The sequence below is a fragment of the Pagrus pagrus genome (assembly GCF_965226575.1).
Source record: "Pagrus pagrus genome assembly, chromosome: 15".
Lineage (NCBI taxonomy): Eukaryota > Metazoa > Chordata > Actinopteri > Spariformes > Sparidae > Pagrus > Pagrus pagrus.
The window spans coordinates 8,867,761-8,886,783 of NC_140199.1; the positions used below are offsets into that span (position 1 = coordinate 8,867,761).

Sequence of the window (19,023 nt, forward strand, 5' to 3'; positions counted from 1 at the left end):
TAGATGTTTGCTTAATTTTGATTAGAAGTTGATAGCATTTATTGGTTTAGTCTAATTATTTCCTCCTTGAGCGTGTTCAGTTTCGTCTAGTTAGTGTTTTGTTTCGTTTTTGGTTCATTTAGGAATTTGACACTGTGGGCACCCGAGGTTATACAGTCAGAGGGACAGGTGTAGGACCATGATGCACCTGGGTGGGCCTATGGTATTTTGGCTCTCTACATGCACGGCTAACTGAGCTAACGGCTACTACAATGAGCAGCAGTTAGCGGTCACTCTGGTGATCTGCGGCCCCCACAACTTCCATCTTTTTGATTTGATATTTGTTTGGAGTACCTGTTCTTACACCTTTAAGATCATCATCATCATCATCATCATCATCAGACCATCATGCAGATTTTAACTTAATCTTTTTGCAGAGAAGACAGATGATCCACACAATATCCAGCTGAAGATGTGCTTTCAGGTCTGGGATGGAGCTGATGAAGATGCCTCAGAGGCTCCAGCTTGAGTTAGAGGCTGCATCGTGCAGTACTGGAGACATCCTGCTGGCGGTGCTGTGCCGACGAGCGTGAGCAAGGTCACACGGTGTACCATTCTGCTGCCTGCGCTCCTCAAACGCTGCAGCTGCCGTCGTCTTCCCTACCCCACACTGTCGCACAGCCATGGCGGACAGCGCAAGCGAGAGCGACACCGACGGAGCGGGGAGCAGCTCGGCCACCCCGATGTCGTCCTCCGCCTCAAATTCGGGCAAACCGAGCATAGTCATTTCACAGTTTCGCTTGGAGGAGCTGACGAACCGCCTGGCCTCGCTACAGCAAGAGAATAAAGTTCTTAAAATTGAGCTGGAGACGTTCAAACTCAAGTGCAAAGCCCTGCAGGAGGAGAATCGGGACCTCCGCAAAGCTAGCGTCACCATTGTGAGTAACGTTAGCTAGCTAACTACCTAGCTAGATGCTATACCCACGCCACTTATTACACTGGGTTTGTCAGTTAGTTAGCTATGTCTAGTGTTGTCTGTTTAGTGCTAAACAGTCGAGGTTAGCACATTTAATGTGTTTCATGTGAATGTTATGTTTCTTTGAACACACCACTCTGGTGTTTTGCTAGCTCTACTAACATTAGCTAGCTAGTTGGGGATGTTGCTCATTTAGCCAGCGGGCTAACGTATGCTAGCTAGGTGGCTGGGCAGTGATAGCCTGCTAGTTCGCTTTGTTTTGCTTTGCCTTGCTAATCTTGGCTAACGTTAGCTAGCTCGGATGCTAACGTCAAGTGGAAAGGGCGTTAAAATGAGGTGGGCACCTCACGATGCAAGTAACCGGACTGCTGTTAGCTTTTTGACCAGCTGGTTACTCCCTGCTAGACATTGTCACCACGTTATGTCCAACGAGGATACGGTAACTGAGAAGATATATAGCCCAGCAGCAGCGTTGGCATGGACCGATGCGTCATATGTCTCCATGCTCGGTTAATGAGCCTTAGCTTCATAAAATGTGTAACCGATCTGTTGGTTAGATAGGAAGTATGTAGGCCAAACTTAGCGAGCTAGCTAAACGCCAGGCTCAGATGTTGGCAAGTCAGCCACAATACAGCCTCTCTCCTCTGTAAATGTGTGAGGCTTTACTAGCTGTTTGCTTTCTATTGTCCCTCTCATTGTTCTTGAACAACTGATAAATTCCCCCAGCTTGCAAAACAGAGTTTAGCTTTGAGGTCAGTGAAGAATGAGGATGGAGAATTTGAGACTGGTGCCAACAAGGACAGACGTATCATCACACTGTAATGCTAGCTGCTGTAGCTGCACAGACACATTTCCTCAGTTGCCCCCCCATGTTTCACTCTTCCCCTCAACCATAAGTCACCCATTACTGCAACATCTCTTGAGTCATAAGGGGAGAAGTCTGCTTCCTCTTTGGCTGGCAGACTTCACTGCAGCAGATTTTTTGGTTGACACGTGCGCCTATATGCACCGTTTGTACAGTTTAATTAGGATGAATGTGTACATCCCACAGTTTTGGTGAGACTAAAGACGCTGATGTCTCCCTCTGCTACTGTCTTGTATTTTTTATTTTTTTTGTCCTGCAGCAAGCAAGAGCAGAGCAGGAGGAAGAATTTATCAGCAACACCCTTTTCAAGAAGATCCAGGCCCTGCAGAAGGAGAAGGAGACCTTGGCGGTCAACTATGAGAAGGAGGAGGAATTTCTCACCAATGAACTGTCAAGGAAACTCATGCAAGTGAGTGTTGGGAAGAAGATTGGGGGGGAAAGCTCAGTTTTTGACTCACTGGTTGGACTTGTTTTCACCGAGCACAATGGAGAATAACATCGGTTTGAACTTGTACCCTTTTTGATGAGTTATTTAATATGACTGTGGCGCAGAGATGTTTTTCTTAATGCTTAATTATCCAAAAGTTTTTGGCTGCAGTATTGTCAAGCGTGTTCAGCTCGAGCTTGCTGCTTTGTGTGTGTGTGTGTGTGTGTGTGTGTGTGTATCGGCACACACAACCCGTGTATGAGTGTGCAGCCGTTAGTACATCATCATCAACTGTATTGGTACTTGCCCGAAGCCGGGAACGGCTCAAGATGACTTCACTGCGGCTGCTAGCTACTCTAAATGACTCTCAAATTACTCTCCTCCCGTCTGTCGGTTATTTGGTTCAGTCTGTTTTCCAAATCTTATTTTCCCAACTGCACACACGCTGTCACACTTTCAATGGCTAGCTGTAGGCTGACTAATGGTTTGTTGATGTGTAAAGAAGTGGGGAAACTGGAAGGGGACCCCATGCAAATGCCTCAACAGACCCAGCTTAAGGTCATACAGATGGACTTGTTTGGGTGTACCTTATCTCGCCTTCTCAGTTAACATGAAACAGACCTGCGTCTGCCTCCGCCCGTTGACTTGGTGCTGACAAATGGCTCGTAGTGTGTGTGTGTGTGTATGCATGTCGACATGGGCGTGTGTTATACGCCTGCGATGATAGTGGGAGAATTGAGCGAATGTGGTCATTTATTTAACTGGATGTGTGAGTGCTCCTGTGCAGAGGCACTTTTGTAAACAATTTTGTCTGACTTGCGTTTTTTTCCCACCATTACTGTTGATGGACTTTGCGTTTAAGTTGTCTAAGCTCGAGTAGATGAATGATTCAGGCGCCTCAGAGGGTAAATTAATCAATGCCACTCCTTTCGGCACACACTGACACTGACCTATGCACTGTCAGTGTAACGTCCGTCCCCTTTCTGATATCTTCTAATGTGCCGATATACGTTTTCTGTCTAGAGATGAAGCTGATAAAACTGTTATTATTAATGCATGAAATATTGTAGGGAATAACTTTCAGAGAGTTACCTTTATGCACAATATCTGCAAGCTTAAGCACATTGCTTACAGCCAGCCTCCGCCTGAAGGACATGTGGAATAAACTATCTCTGCAGTTTATCCAGAAGCTTAAGATGAGCAGATATATTTTCACACAGACTCAGGCAAAGTTGCTTCTCACCACACACAGCACAGCGGGGTGGAGGCCTTTTACACAGTGGTCGGTAATTGTATTGGCGAAAGCAAGACGCATTATCAAAACAATTCCTAAAATTGTTAGTGTGATAATTAGAAGAAAAAATGCTGCACTGGGTGTGGCAAAACCTGGCGGTCTTTTATTTCAGCCAGGATACCACAGAGCACTCCACTCTGGATGAATGCAGTCATTGTAAGCTAAGTTTTGAGGTGTTTCTGTTAGTAGCATAATGGAAATGGTTATTTTTCCCTCTCAAGTATTTTCCTATGAATGAATTTGCATCCCTTTCCCCATAATGAGTAACCACTTATATAATTCATCACACAACTGTCCCATTTTGAATCAGTGCTGAGCCGCACCCTTTCTTTGGATTGGTGAGCTGCCAAAGGTGGTTTCTTTGGTTGCCAAATCATTATTTTACACTGTTTATTCTTCTGGGAAATTCATCCACTGATCCGGTTGAATTGTGACATAGACTTCCTGTTTTGCTATACTGTCAATGCGTAAGCTGAACGATCTGACACCAGTGTGTTTGTTCACTGTGGTCATGAAATAGTTTATACGTGAGTCACTGTGAGTTACTTCTTGTGTTCGTGCTCCCTTTTTATTTCTCATCGCTCTCGTTCTCATCCACCTCCTCTTCTTCTTTTTCCTCTGTCCGTCCACTACCCTCCCCCCCTTTGTCCAAACCAGCTCCAGCATGAGAAGGCAGAGTTGGAGCAGCACTTGGAGCAGGAGCAGGAGTTCCAGGTTAACAAGCTGATGAAAAAGATCAAGAAGATGGAGAATGAAACCATCTCAAAGCAGCTAACCCTGGAACAGGTACGCTTATTGTAGTAGAGCAAGAAGACCTCAGCATCCAGTGTGGGACAACATATCCCTTAACTTCTGTGTTCAGTTATGGTAAAAGTATAAGATGCCAAAACTTCCCCATCCTTAATTCTTCCCATTGGATGTTAGCTGGAAAGAACATTTTGGTCTGCGGATGGATCAAACCTGTGTGTTTCGAACCACTGCATATTTTTTCCATGCTTTAATGGAGGGTTGTTCTGTGGATGTGCATGAATACATTTGTTGTTGCTGCTCACACACAAATATATATATGTTAGAGTGATGCTTGTATAATGCCACTGCCACAGAACCGCCGCCCCGCAATGCATTTTTCTATCACTGTGGCTCACTCACAGGGGACTTTAGAGACTGTAGCTCTGTGAAAGAAAAGCATACGCGGCCCGAGAATCTCGGCTTTGCTTTTGGTGCATTTGTGTGCTGTGAGTGCTTTTCGACGCCAAGGTTTTTGTGTCTCTGAATGTCGCTCTCCGCTCTTCTTTTATTCTCTAGTTGAGGCGGGAGAAGATAGACCTTGAGAACACATTAGAGCAGGAACAAGAAGCCCTGGTCAACAGACTGTGGAAACGGATGGACAAACTGGAGGCTGAGAAAAGGTGTGGAGTCATCACGTCATGTGTGAATCATTGAACACGTTGAACATTTCAAACTCTCTTCAGTCGTATTATCAAAAGGGACAAAGGCTTCTACTGAGTGTAGCTGTTGAAGTTGTGTTATTAAATAACGATCGCTGCAACTGAATTTTCATTACTTGGTTAATAAGTGAGAAAGTAAGGACAAGTTGGATACAGTTGCTTTTTTCTTGGCCCAGAGTTTAAAAAAAAACGGTTAGATTTTCCAGAGCGTTCAGCCTCCTCTTTTGGCTTTCATCAGTGGATCATTTGTTGATTGACTAATCTATACATTCAGTCATCCAGGTCATGGTAAATCTAGGTGCTCTATCGTAGGCAACTGGACGAAACAAGTCCAGTTTCCTACGATTACAGCACCTAAAATATGTAAGTGTACCCCGTAGCTCTGCCCCCTTTTTGTGTCTCTGACAGATCACAATCACACGCACATAAAATGCCTGACTGTCACAAAAAAACAAGTGACTCAGCCTCACTTATGATGCGGAGTAAAAATTACCAATGATCGACTAGCAGAAGGGTAATGTTTTGAGAAGATTAAATTACAGTAAGGTGAATAATTACCTCCCGAAGGGCCTGATCGTATATTTAATTTGCTCATTTTAAATCAGAGCCTTGTTCAATCTTCTAGTGCAGAAAACCTGAGAAGGTTGAAAAGGTTTTTCATTTTTGAGCGGTGCCTTTCATTTCACTTTTGTCTAAAATCTCAAATGAATATCATTTTGAAAAGCTTGTCATCATGCCCATTATTTCTGTCAATGAATTCCCATAACAATGTGTGTTGTTTGCTTTCCTCACCAGAATCCTTCAGGAGAAGTTGGACCAGCCTGTATCGGCTCCTCCCTCCCCAAGAGACGTTTCCATGGAGATAGACTCACCAGAGAACATGATGCGGCATATCCGCTTCCTAAAGAACGAGGTGGAGAGGCTTAAGAAGAGCCTGCGCACCACTGAGCTGCAGCGTAAGTGGCCTCTCGACTTGTCACAGGATCCAAGGGGAGTGTGGGCTCTGGAGGGGCAGATGCCCTCAAGTGTTGATTAAGGATGTGATTGGTAAAGCTGATCCTCTTGATGCGCTGCGAGGGGCAAATTCACCCTACACCCCGGCATCGGTTGTTTTTCCACAGACCAGAAAGAACAGGATACTTTCTGGCCTTGTCTGACACAGTTTACATCGTCATTACCTCTCAGTGGTCACATTACAGCGCGACACCCGAAGATCCTTTAGGATCTTTGAAGAAGTGGAATTGCACAGTTGTCGACAGCAAGTCTCAAAGAAAGTCAGTGTCAGTGTCATTCCTTCCAGTTTCTTCCTCTTGAATGGGGGTACCCATGGCACTTGAGCATCTCATCTTGTCAAGAGCTCATCTATTTAGTATGCAGCATTAGAGATGGACTGTTACATCCACAGCGAGCTGGACCTCCAGTGCTTCCGTAGAAAGCTGCGAGCTAGAAATCAGGAACACAATTAATGTGTGTTACTGTGGCACCAATAACATGTTTAACCCTAAAATATTCTGGGACATCTCTGCTATTTTTTAAAACCAGCCCTGTTTTGTACTTTACATTACTTACATTAATACTGCATGGAAATGCAATTGCAAGCCTGTACCATTTTAGAAGTGTCCTTGGTGCATTCAAGGACGCTTTTGAGGACTGTTGTGTAATGTTATCGTGTTGGTGCATTCAAGAGCGCTCTTGCATTGTAGACTTTAAGAGCTTCCTTGTGAATGCTTAAGACAACAGTATTAATACCTGCTTCATGACATCTGTATGTGCAGATGTGTGCCAGATGTTAAAATATTATTTGAGAAGAGACTCCACGATTGTAAACAGTCGGGACTGTGCTTTAATCTTACCTCATGATTCTTGGGCCATAAAGACGACCAAATGTTGTAAAAGTTTCAGGACACATAAATAGATTTTCACACCTTTTTAAAATCTGCCAGAAATCTAAAAAACACAGATGCTGTTCAGCATCGAGCTGTGTTCAGTGAGGCCATACACTGCCTGCTTTGTGTTGACATTATTGCTTGGTTTATTATTACAGGGAGCATCAGTGAAATTGACCGGTTAGACTCATAAACCGGCAAGCATGTTTTGTAAAATGAAACCAGACTCTTGATCTTGCATCTAAAAATTGATCCAGTGATTTAAGTAACAAAGAATCAGCTGCTTTCTGTTTGCTTTTTTATATTGTTGCTTGTGACATTGCAATGAAATGATATCACAAGCAGCTTTGGCCAGATTTACAGAGAATTATGCGTTCGGCTTGTCTTTTAGATGAGCTCTTGTTTTTGCAACTTCATAAAAGAGTAGGGCAGGATAATGTTAAATCTGGTCCCTGAAAGTCTGTAACAAGATGTACTTGTACACACGCAATAACGCCAAATCTTCCCCTTTGAGCATCCCTCTCATGAACATGTCACTGATCAGTCCCACCTGCTTTAATAAACTCCCACCGTAACTTTGATTTAGTTTGTCTCCCCAAATCAGTGACGCATAGAGACAGAGTGTGGGCTGGGAAGGCATGTGGCACTAGAAGTTGAAATCCATATTAGGCCAAATTATCCACTGTGTTTGTGCACTCATTGAAAACAGCTTTCCGTGTTTTATGGGTTCTGCTAAATCACATTGGGTGTGGACAAAATAACAAAGGCAGTTCGCAGCTGTAAACACCCTTTGGTTGAAGTTAAGAACACTTGTTTGTTGTTGAGACAACCATAAGTGTTGACCTGTCGCAGAGAAATGAATGTAGATAAATCTAAACACATGCCTGGGAGTGTCACTCAACTTTTACTTGCTTTGTTTTTGCCACTAGAGGGAGCTGTCAGTCCAGCTTTAAGTCAAGTAGAAAGACATTAGTGCTGATGCTGCTTGCCTTGTTACCCAGTGTGTTTTCAGAGATCAGCATTGGCTCACTTTCTATTCGGTGTTTGAAAGTTATTATAAGAAAATAAATCATTGTATCGCACAAACATACTCTGTTGCAACAATTTTGACATGTGACACATTACTGAATTTGTTGGTCATGTGGATATACAGTGGCCAGGATGTGAGCTTGACAATATTTCAGCTGATGTCATCTGTTCTGTGTGTGTCCCTTCCCAGACACAGAGAAGCGTGCCCAGTACATAGAGGAGGAGCGACACATGAGGGAGGAGAACATCCGGCTGCAGAGAAAGCTTCAGAGAGAAATGGAGCGCAGGGAGGCCCTGTGCAGACAACTGTCAGAGAGCGAATCCAGTCTGGAGATGGACGATGAGAGGTACATGATGAGACGCACAAAAGCACAGATTATCAAAAAAGTTCACAATAACTCTTTAACAGTGGTGCAACGTCACATGTGTCAGCAAATCGAGTTAGGTGGATGAAGGAGACATCGTCCTAGTAAAGGGTGCGGCTTGTGTGCTGGAGTTTGATGTTGCAGAGAGGCTCAAGAGGCATTTGACTCAAGAGAGCGAGAGATGCAAAACACAGCAGAAATGCATGCCACCTCAGCACACAGCCGTTGCTCTTCCGATAGCCTTTGTATAGACTTTTTTGTCTTTGCATAGAACAACTCACAGTGTTTGTTTACAATAACTTCCAGATAGAAAACCCCTGCAGCACGTACTAGCTTACATATAATTTGATTTTCTTCTTTCATGATGCTATTTCCAAGCGTACACCTCATTCTTTTACAAGCATGATTGATGCTTTAATATCTCATTAATAACAACACTTAACACTAGGTTTGAGACCTGATATCTACAGAAAGAAGAAGGAAATGACAGCCTGAGTTTACCCTAAATTAGCTGTAGTCCGACTGGTGGTGATGTATTGAAGATGCTTGCAAAGTAACGGAATAAGCAAAGCAGGAAAGTCAGATAGGTTGGGCCACCGTGTTTAACTATACATTTTTAAATGTGACAGTAACGGCTGGAAATGACAACAGAAATAGACAAGTTTGTGGATTTCACATCTCCACAATGCAAACAACTCCCAGTCTGTATGCTTTTTTTGTGATTAGCAAGGTAACAACATGGTGTCCATTTAGCCTAAATCATCAAATAAATGTTTTGAATGATAAGTGCTGCTGGACAGTTTTGATTTAGGCCTTAACTGCAAAGATTTCTTCACAGTCCTTTCTGAAATCAAGACAGGAATATGAGTTTGGTGTGATGGCTCCAAGGTTTGACATAAAGCCACAAAAAACACTCAAAATCAAAATCCAATCTCTCAGTTTAGTTGGATAGCATTTATCAAAACCAGCGTTACAAAGTGCTTTACAAAAAACACAAAACATAACAATAAAATACACGGTAATGTATGAATAAACAGGTCAACATGACAAATAAAAGAAAAATAAAATGTATAAGAGCTGTTCATGTTGCGTCTTAGGGGCTTATCACTCACTATCTTCACTGATGTTGCACAAAATTGTCTTTTGTCATAAATCCTTGAATGTCTGAATTGTTTGCTTTTCTTTTACACTAGAAATTTACTGACTTTTCATAAACAGTTCATCTCATCCTCTCAGGTACTTCAATGAGATGTCTGCGCAGGGCTTGCGAGCAAGGACCGTGTCCAGCCCGATCCCCTACACCCCCTCCCCGAGCTCCAGCCGACCCATATCACCTGGTAAGTACATTTAAGATGGCTGCTGTACAGACAATACAGCACTTAGCCAGATATGCTACGTCAGAGAGAATGGCTAACATGGCCATAAAAAGTACCTTTGATATCAATTTATAAGCTTTGTTCCTACAAAACAATCTTTATCTTTGTCACAAAGCTTACCATTAATATCCATTATATCTCGTGTCGAATCTAGAACAAACATTTTGACATTCAAGTCTCTTAAAGGTCAGTGGAACCATAAACAAATCCACAGTGTCAATGGCAGTGAAATAAAAAGTGTTTGCTCTAACTCTTTGTCCAATAGACTCCACTTCTTGATCTCTTCTGCCATAAACCTTATAGCTTCCGCAGTGCTTGTTTTTGTTCAGGAGGACCATAAAAATCTATATGCTTACATAACAAATGGTTACCTAACATTAATTTGTCCGACTAGCATGTAGGACAGTGATTGTGCAAACCTGGGAAAGTCGTAACTATCAATGCCACAGTGCCACAGTTATTCATACTTGATTTTTAAGAGTTTATTACATAACAGAAGCTTTTTGCACAGCATGCATACCACAACAAAAGCTTACATTTGCTTATCTTTTTACAGCGTGCCATAATTCATAAAGACTCGCATATCACAGTGGGTAGCCAGGTGGTAGGCGATGTGTTTGTTACTCCTGAGTCACACCAAGGGTCACCTTATCTCTACCTCCAGGCACCCAGAGTCTGTTCACATAAATTTAGCAAGCGTAAAGGACAGTGAGGTTGTCTTGGGCGGGGAACCACGTCAACACATCTCCCACAACAATTCAGTATTTCACTGGAGCCAGCTGCTGCAATATTGAAACCAAAACAACAAAAACATTAAAACATTTGTTTTACGTTAAGCTTTCTTTTTTTCTGTTTATTGGAATTCAAGAAACTCCTTAAACAGATTAACAAGGAACAGGTTTTCTCCTGGTGTTTATGCAAATAAACCATGTCATTGTGTATCCTGTGAAATTCGAGGAGCAGCGTTTCGGCTGGTAACCTTTTCTAGTGGCTGCCACAGCAATAAAAAGAATAGAAAATAATCCAAAATCAATCATCTGATCCACTTCCTCAATACATGCAGTTAAGGTCACATTTGTTAGTCTACCCACAAGACCTGATCTCTCCCCAAAGGAGAGGAAGAGGAAGTTTCTGGATGCAGTCGAGCGGAGACATATAACCAGACAAAGCGGTTTGTTTTTTTCAATGCAGTGTAGTGAGGATTCAGCCATTTCATGCACAAAAAGCGGACCTGCTTATGCGCATTCATATGAGTCAGCTGTCACTCAGTCTTTGTTTACACAAGTATCTGTACTTCTACTTGCATAAAGAATGTATGTACTTTTGCCACCTCTGCGTGTTAGTGACTGTTTGCTCAATCATGTTTGATGCCAAGAGTTCAACCCTGATTTCAAAAAAGTTGGAACGCTGTATAAAACATGAATAAAACAGGATGTGATCATTTACTAACCCCTTTTTCACATATACTCGGTTGAAAACAGTACAAGGAAAAAATAATGTTTTTTTCTTACTTTGAGGCAGAATTGAATTTACGGTTGAAGATGATGACTTGGAACAAAAGCACAGATAGTATGTGAACTTCCTCTCCATGACTGTCTTTCCTGTCTGTGTCACAGGTCTCTCATATGGCAGCCACACAGTTGGCTTCACCCCTCCAGCAACACTGTCCAGAGCTGCCATTTCCCACTACAACACCCCTGCCCTGCACGTCCATGGAAGCTCCTCTCACGCCGTAGCGGTAAGTAACATCCAGCTGCACCTCCATAACCAGACATTAAGCAAATTGTGAGTGTTTTAAGGGTCTCACAAGTGTTTATTTTTATTTGTTTCTTAGATTTGTGTTAGCTGTTTGGAGTTCAGAGCCCAACTATTATGATCAGATAGTTAGGAGATGCAATTAAAATTTGAATAGCTTCAACAAGAATCTTTTTCTCCCTTTTTTTTTATGTTAAAAGTGCTTGCAAAGTTTCTCCTGTGGTTCCCAAGGGATGTAAACCAAAATGCTTTTCAAGTAAATATAAATTATGAATAAACTGAAAGATAAAGAGTTTGATTTTAATTATGACCTCAGGCATATAAACAGGGATCCAATGCAGTATGGGAAAGCTATCACAAAGTCTATCTTTGCTTTTTATTTTCATTGTCATTTCCATCAGCACAATGAATAAACAAGGCTGCTCAGACCCTGAAAATTTAATTATTAAACTATTTTCAACTCATTATCGGTTTTAATTAATAAAAGAGACTAATAAACATGGGGGAACAATGTTAGTACTCGTTCAAATTAGACTGAACGGCCACAACAGGTAAATGCTAGTTTTCCAAGGCTGGCTTGAAACTCTCTCAAAAAAGTCTGGATGCAACTTTTGTGTAAAATTGTTGACATCTCCAACATGTGAGAGGGTGAAGGGTACCCATCAGTACATGGCTTCAATCTTCTAGCAGCTTAATAGCACACACAGTCAGAGTGTGACATACATAACAGGTAGATTTCAAAACCAGTTATTTACATAATGACCACTAAATTGTTTGTACTCAACACGGTCTGAAAAATCTATTGGTCTGGAAATTAGAGTCTGGAAAAGTGTCGAATTTTGAAATGGAAAATGAACAGGAACAGTGTGTAAGAAGGGTTCGTTCAGGGTCTTTGGATATGCCATAATGAAATTGGAAGTAAATGTAGCTAGATGTCCCACTTCTGGGTACAGTGTGTTTTTATTACTTTATAACAGAATGTCCTCAGACTCGGCAAACAGTTTAAATGATTAACAATGAAGAGCACATTCATTTACTTATTTTATTGAATGTGGAGCCCCATCAAAAACTTTAAATGTCAAGACCATTTTTTTGCTCATACTCTGCAGTCTGTCACCGCTGGGGCTGTTTTATTTCTGTACTCCAGCATATTAGGTTTAAAATGAAGCAATGACTGAGGTCAACTGCTGTCTTTCAGCTGTGTTTTTGTAGCCCCTGTAGATATCGTAATCTTTAGCTTCATGTATATAACAATGGTAAATAGGCCACGAGTCTTTTAATGTTCACCCAATATGGGTGTGTACATTTACAAACCTGAAATCTGAAAGAACACTGGCTTAATCTTAACACATATTGTTGTTACATCACACATAATAACCCACTCCGACATTGGAGGAGAATGTACAATAACTCCATAAATGTCCGAAGGTCCATTCAGGTGTTCATTTATCTCTTCAATAACAGTGATAACTCAGTCTTAACACACCTTATATGCGTCACTTTTATTTCTTTATTAATTTTTATTCATGTTTTATACCAGTCATGGTTCATTTAAGTCTGTCTCCAGCCAATTTATGTTTAATAATGTTGTTTTTAGTTTCACTTATGACATTAACAGTGTGTCAAATAAGGACAAATCAGTCCACAGGTGTTAAAATGTGGTTGTGTTTATGATCACTTTCATGTTTTGCCTCGTCTTCCAAGTAATATTTCTTATATAAATGAATGTCCGTGTAATTGGTTTTAAGGAAGAACCAGATACATTTTTATTTCAGTTAGTTTCTAAACTAATGAGCCTGAATGCACCGGCAGTATGATTCAAGGCAGAAGTGCTGCCAAAATGATAAGTTCAGTATCGGGAGTGGAAAAGACTTAGATCAAAGATCAAAGTAGATGAGATTGTAGGTTTGTTTTCTCCATAGTGTTTGTGACTTTGTACTCAAATCTTGGACCTAATGAGGTGTTGATATCCCATCATCACCAACCTACCATTTACCATCATCTACCAGCCACTGATAACATGTTCAACTTCACCAGCAACTCCAGAGTTGATCATTATTTTGTTTAAAATCTACCAGCTACCTTCATATTTTACCTGCACTTAGCTGATGTTATTTTCCAACTGTGTACACAACATTTCTCCAATGTGCAACTACATGAAAAGCTGAGCTTGCACGCTATGTTTACATGGATAACATGTAATATGTAGTTCCTCTTCCTCGAATGAACAACGTGGATATTTGATCTCTTTCAGTGTGTGTTTGATCAGTTCCCTGTCCTGCAGCTAGACATCTATCATCTGTCATCACCTATATTAAGTTCTCTAAGAGTTCCTATTTAAAACAAACTCTTTGCAGTAGACCAGTTCACCTTCGAAGCCTCCCTCTTTGGTAAACCAATTATAATTGGAATATTAGGCTCAATGTAAACAAAGCTACTGTCTGCAAAATACAGTTAGTTTCACTGGATAGTCCCTACTTGTTTTCAATGACCTTATTTTCTTTAGCTTTTGTTTGTGAAACACTGGTCAACTTGTGTTTTTTTAAATGTGCTTTAGACATAAATTGACCACTGTAAACTTGACCATGTGTTTAGAAAAAATAACACTTCAGGGAACAGACCGTAGAGCTGTTATTCAAAGGTCTGTCTGTTGGTTTTAAGCCAGTTTGATAAATCAATAAAACGTGGTGCATGTCGAAGATGCGTGCTCAGCAGGTGTGGTGCTATCCAGGTCACAGTGACCTGAGTTTGGACTGAAACTGAGTCACCTCTCATGAATTTCTAAACGCTGCGAAGATGTTTTTTTCTGTTTCAGACAGACACTGTGGCGTTCTTTGTTACTTTTTTTTTTGTTGTTTATGAGTTGTTCATCCGCCCGTCTGTCCCATTCTCATGAACATGATATCTCTAAACTCCTTGAGGGAATTTTTCAAATGTTGCAAAACTGTTCACTTTGACTCAATGAGCTGATTAAATTTGGCGGTCAATGGTCATTGTGACTTCCCAAAACAAGTTTTTGGTTACAACTGTCGCGTCACTGTGACATCATTATGATCTGCAAAAATGCTTTTCTGGCTGTTAATCAACGCCACAACCAGAAACGGAACGGAAGTGCAGACATGACCTTATTTCACTTTTGGTAGGATACTGATTGACATCATTAATCTTACCTTCCGCCTTGAAACAGTGGTGACTGTAAAGATCTTCAGTGCTGCAGGGTGAAGTGTCCATGTTTTAGAGTTTAAAGCTTCTTTGCAGCAACATCCATATGTGAAGTATGGCAGTCTGGCACAAGCTCATTGGTTTTGCTGAGATTGAGCTTCAGATGATTGTCGTTGCCTCATGTGATGAAGCTCTCTATTGGTCCTCGGTACTCCTTTTGTAAAAAAAAAAAAAAAAAAGTCTTTCAGTGAAAACAGCATGTTTCTCACGAGAATCACATGTCAATACAGTGATAACTTACATTTTGCAACAAAACACTTAATCCTTTCATGAAATTCCTTCAAAGTCTTCACTGCATTTATGAACTTGGACAGACACGGATGTAAGTTGCAACTTGACTGGTGGTCGGAGGCATTTAACCACAAGTCAGCAATTCTTGTTAATTATAATGACGTACAGACCACATCTCTCCCATCAGCACTCAGCCCACCCGGCAGTTAAAACTGGGAAATAACGTCTGGGAGAGCAGAACCTCAGACAGATTAAATTTACTCTAAAACCCCTTTTTCCTTTCTTTTTCCATTCCACTGACTGGAAGTAGACTTGTCAGGTCAGTCCAGGATACGTCAATGACACAAGTTACATCGTCACTCAATTTCATTATCCATCAGTGGAAAGAAACAAACGATGATTGCACAGTTATTGAGATAAACCTTCTATCTGTGTCTGCCTAAAACTCATTAAAGAACTTGAAAAGGAAAAATGACCACATGAGAATGTTGGTGGACTGATTTTCTCTAAACATCTTCAGTTTGCCACAAACTGCAGTTTAGTTTCCTGCCATCCAGTTGCATTAAACAAGACGAGGGATATTTATTCATTTATTTTCTCTCTTTCTCTCAACAGAGGCCCTCCCCAAGAAGAAGCGCCAGCCCCGACAAATTCAAACGTCCAACGCCTCCTCCCTCCCCCAACACGCACTCAGGGGCCCAGCAGGCTCAGCCTCCGCTCCCCCCACCAGCTCAGCCCATGGTCCAGTCCATGTCCTCCCCGGCAGCTATGTCGCAGCACGCAGCAGCACAGCAGCCTCCCTCCCAGCCTTAACGCAACACACAGTCTCTGTCTTTGCGCGTGAGCGCGCCCACTGAATGCCACGACGCTACCGCAACAGCAGCTTCCATCATTACCAGCTCTGGAAGTCAAGTTTCTTACTCTTTACCAACTCCACAAAAGAAGCAGCTTCACAAGTTTTAGAGGGGAAAGAAACAAGACAGCGGCTCACCCTCGATGAAGCTCGCCGCCTGCCAAATCCACACGTGGCGTTACTTAACTACTCTTAAAAGGAATGGATGGACTGAAAAATAAATCGCTTCTGGGATTTGTAGGCCAATTATCTGTTCCACTTTCTGTCTTGTACATGTTATGTTTTTTTTTCTTTGCTTGGGACTTTAGCTGGTTGGAATTGTTGTTGTGGCGCTTCTAAGATAGCACAAACAGCACATACAGTATGTTTCATGGTGGTGTTTTCTGATAGGTTGGATGTTTGAATCAATGGATGGATGTATGGCTAGAGAAATGGATGACTCGATAGATGGATGTGGTCGATTCTTTTCATGCCTATGATATGACACTCGATTGCAGTAATGTCCTCCACTCCTGCTCACCCCACCCCCTCCGTCTCCGATGCAGTGTCAACAGCTCACTCCTGACCCACAGCTCAACACGGCTCCGATTAGTTCAACAGGAGGTGTCATAGAAAACTGCGAGGAGTTTCTCCATTATGGGGCATTGATCAAACAGAGCTAGCGCCACAGATATTTTAGTTTCTGAAAGCATTCAAGGCTCTGCTGCTCTTCAGTTAAAATGAAAAGGAAAAAAAAAAGCATCAAGGAGGATGGACACTGGTACATAAACCACAGATAAATGTCGCCTTTTGAGGTGTTTAAAAATGTAGTCTGAGGTGTTACAACTTAGTCATGTACTCAGTCTCTTCTCTGCTCTTCTCTCTCTCTCTCTCTGGTGTATTTCTGAAAGCTTCTATCATCCTTGTGGATATTCCTCATCAGAAAAAGGAAAAAAAAACATAATGCTCTTTACACTAAATATACATACTGCTAAAACATTCTAAATGAATGGTACTGTTGAACTAAATTTCTATGTATGATTAAAGCTCTTGAGATGACAACTTCCATTTGTAATTGTCAGTTTTATGGAAGGCTTATGCTTTGTAGACTTCAGCAAATAACAATCAGTCTGTGATACATTTTTTTCCCTGACAGGGGGCTGCGATATGATGCACATGCTGAATTTGACAGGTCCTAACAGGTGCACGGTTGAGAATTGAACTGATCTTGTTGTGTATTTAGCTTCACTGCAATGTCTCCTTGTGGAAATCATGAAGCTCCCACCAAACCCCTGCAGTAGTTGATTAAAATGTTTGTGCCTTGAATAAACACCCACCATCATTGCTCACACGTATCTGGGAAGGCAAAAATGTTAATGTGTTGTAAAGGAGTCATCCCTGTTCATTTATTTGTGTTGCACGAGAGCAGATGCAACTGAAGACATTGACTTTCAGCATAATGGGAAACTTAGCATTTATCATATTAAACAGATGTCTTGAGCTTCTCTACATACCGATGAGATGTAATGTTTTATTGATGTCTTACTGCTGTGGTTTTATGGCTTTGTGATGTCTGATTTTCACAGTCCCATGAGGACACATTTTAATTGGATAAATTCTAAGCTGGGGATTCCCTGACTATTGTTTGAGAGCCACGCGCAGGTAAAGGTTTGCACTTGTTCACTGAAAAAATCACTTGTCTTTGTTGACTAAAGTGTGACCAACTTGCAAAGGGATCACACCAGCCGTGTCATTTGTTCTGAACCAAAGTTGTTCTTGTCATCTCCAGAGTTCACTCACTTTGAGCTCAATTAAACACCTGTTAAGTTTCGTGACTGCATCTTGCATGCTTGTGATGGTTTTACATCGACAAAATCTGTCCACAGACGAGGTCAAAACAATAACAGCGTTGCTTGAGTGGACCGGAATGATTGCTACTGGGATATAGTGACCCACAACTTTAAATCTTATGCAAGCCAGGGACCCCTTTGCTACTTGCTACCGCTCTAGTTCCAGCCCCCTTTGCTCGGACCACACTTGTTTTTGAACCTGCAAAGTTTCGTGACTACATGTTGCACAGTTGAGATCCTATCACGCTGAAAACATCTGCCAATAGACAGACATTTGATAACACAATGATGACACACACACACACACACACTCACAAGGGGAAAAACATTGTCCGTTGATATTAAAGGAAAACAACTCCATGCTTAGTGCAATAGTTTCAAAAGAACTGGACTTTACTGTTTGGAATAAAAGTAGAAAACCATAAAAAATAAAGGAAGAAGCATTTCAGTTTCTGCTTCTTGCTGTATGTTATTATAATTATTTCAGCTTGGATCAAAGTGGTGGAACGGGACAATCCACAGACAGACGTACCTAGAGGTAAATACTGAAATAAAGGATCAGTTATATTCGGATGTAATGTATTATAAAAGTGCATTCATGTGATAAGCCTCTTAGACACAGCAGCTCCATTGACTCTTGATTCTGTGCCAGGTTCTAATTTTCATTTCCTCATCTACATCAGTTCTAACTGGTTCTAGCTGGCTGCAGAGCGGAGGAGTGTTTTCCATAAATCAATCATTCCAGGATCATTTAACATTGTAAACGATTGTAAAGTGGGTGCAATAACCTGCGGTGGGAGGAAAACAGGGCAGTGATGACAAGCTATGCAACACATTAGACTTCCTTGACGTCTCTAGTGGTAACTGTAGCTCATTCGCACATACGGCCGGTTCAAACTGACCAGAATCAAAACATTCACTCCATCATAAGAGACAAGAGGATATCTTTGTCCAAAGACTTGCTGAGCTCTCATACAATCAAAGTGTATCGTGTGTTTTTCCACCATGTTGCAGCGTTCCCTCTTGCTGCTGAAGCCAGCAACCTGAACTAATCCAAGCAGGAATCTGGACTGGAGGCTCAGGGTGGGCACGCCGGGTGCTAAAGTGGCCTTTCACCTCTGCAGCTTTATGGATCTGAACGGCTGAACCAAGAGACATTCATCCAGACTGCAGGGTGGCTCTGTGTGTTTACACCTGCAAAGACTCTTACGGAAAAGAACAGCATGTTGCTGCTTCTCGGGTGTCACAGGAGTGCAAAACGAAAAGAAAAGATACTTAAAAATATCAGAATACCAGATCAGCTGACGTAAAACTGCTGGGAAAAAAAGCTAGGGCAGGAGCAAGCGATAGTCCTACGGGACTGTTCATAATAAAGATGATTTTTTTTTTTGCACATTGAATTCTCATTCACAATTATTTATACATAATACATAACACATAAAGAAAGACCAAACCCTGATCACCAACATAAAAAAGCTGATAGCTGCA

At 41.6% G+C, this 19,023-nt stretch overlaps 1 protein-coding gene across 2 annotated transcripts; it reads left to right on the forward strand.

Annotated features, from left to right (window-relative positions):
• Positions 1 to 484: 484 nt before the first annotated feature.
• LOC311270587 (coiled-coil domain-containing protein 6-like) lies at positions 485 to 17,196 on the forward strand. 2 transcript variants are annotated; one of them, XM_084375545.1, is made up of 9 exons: positions 485 to 917; positions 2,080 to 2,229; positions 4,199 to 4,327; positions 4,847 to 4,950; positions 5,785 to 5,945; positions 8,095 to 8,251; positions 9,488 to 9,606; positions 11,262 to 11,383; positions 15,469 to 17,196. In XM_084375545.1, exons 1-9 carry the CDS (start codon positions 663 to 665, stop codon positions 15,664 to 15,666), a joined length of 1,395 nt encoding a protein of 464 aa, XP_084231671.1. In that variant the 5' UTR covers positions 485 to 662; the 3' UTR covers positions 15,667 to 17,196. The 2 variants fall into 2 exon arrangements, with proteins under 2 accessions (XP_084231671.1, XP_084231672.1); XM_084375546.1 differs by having other exon boundaries at positions 488 to 917; positions 9,506 to 9,606.
• The last annotated feature ends 1,827 nt before the right edge of the window (positions 17,197 to 19,023 follow it).

Excerpts from the sequence above, each read along its gene's own strand:
- LOC311270587 (XM_084375545.1), top strand. The coding sequence starts at position 663 with ATGGCGGACAGCGCAAGCGAGAGCGACACCGACGGAGCGGGGAGCAGC. Across the intron at positions 2,230-4,198 it reads TGTCAAGGAAACTCATGCAA|CTCCAGCATGAGAAGGCAGA; the intron begins GTGAGTGTTGGG and ends TGTCCAAACCAG. Across the intron at positions 8,252-9,487 it reads CTGGAGATGGACGATGAGAG|TTCATCTCATCCTCTCAGGT; the intron begins GTACATGATGAG and ends TTTCATAAACAG.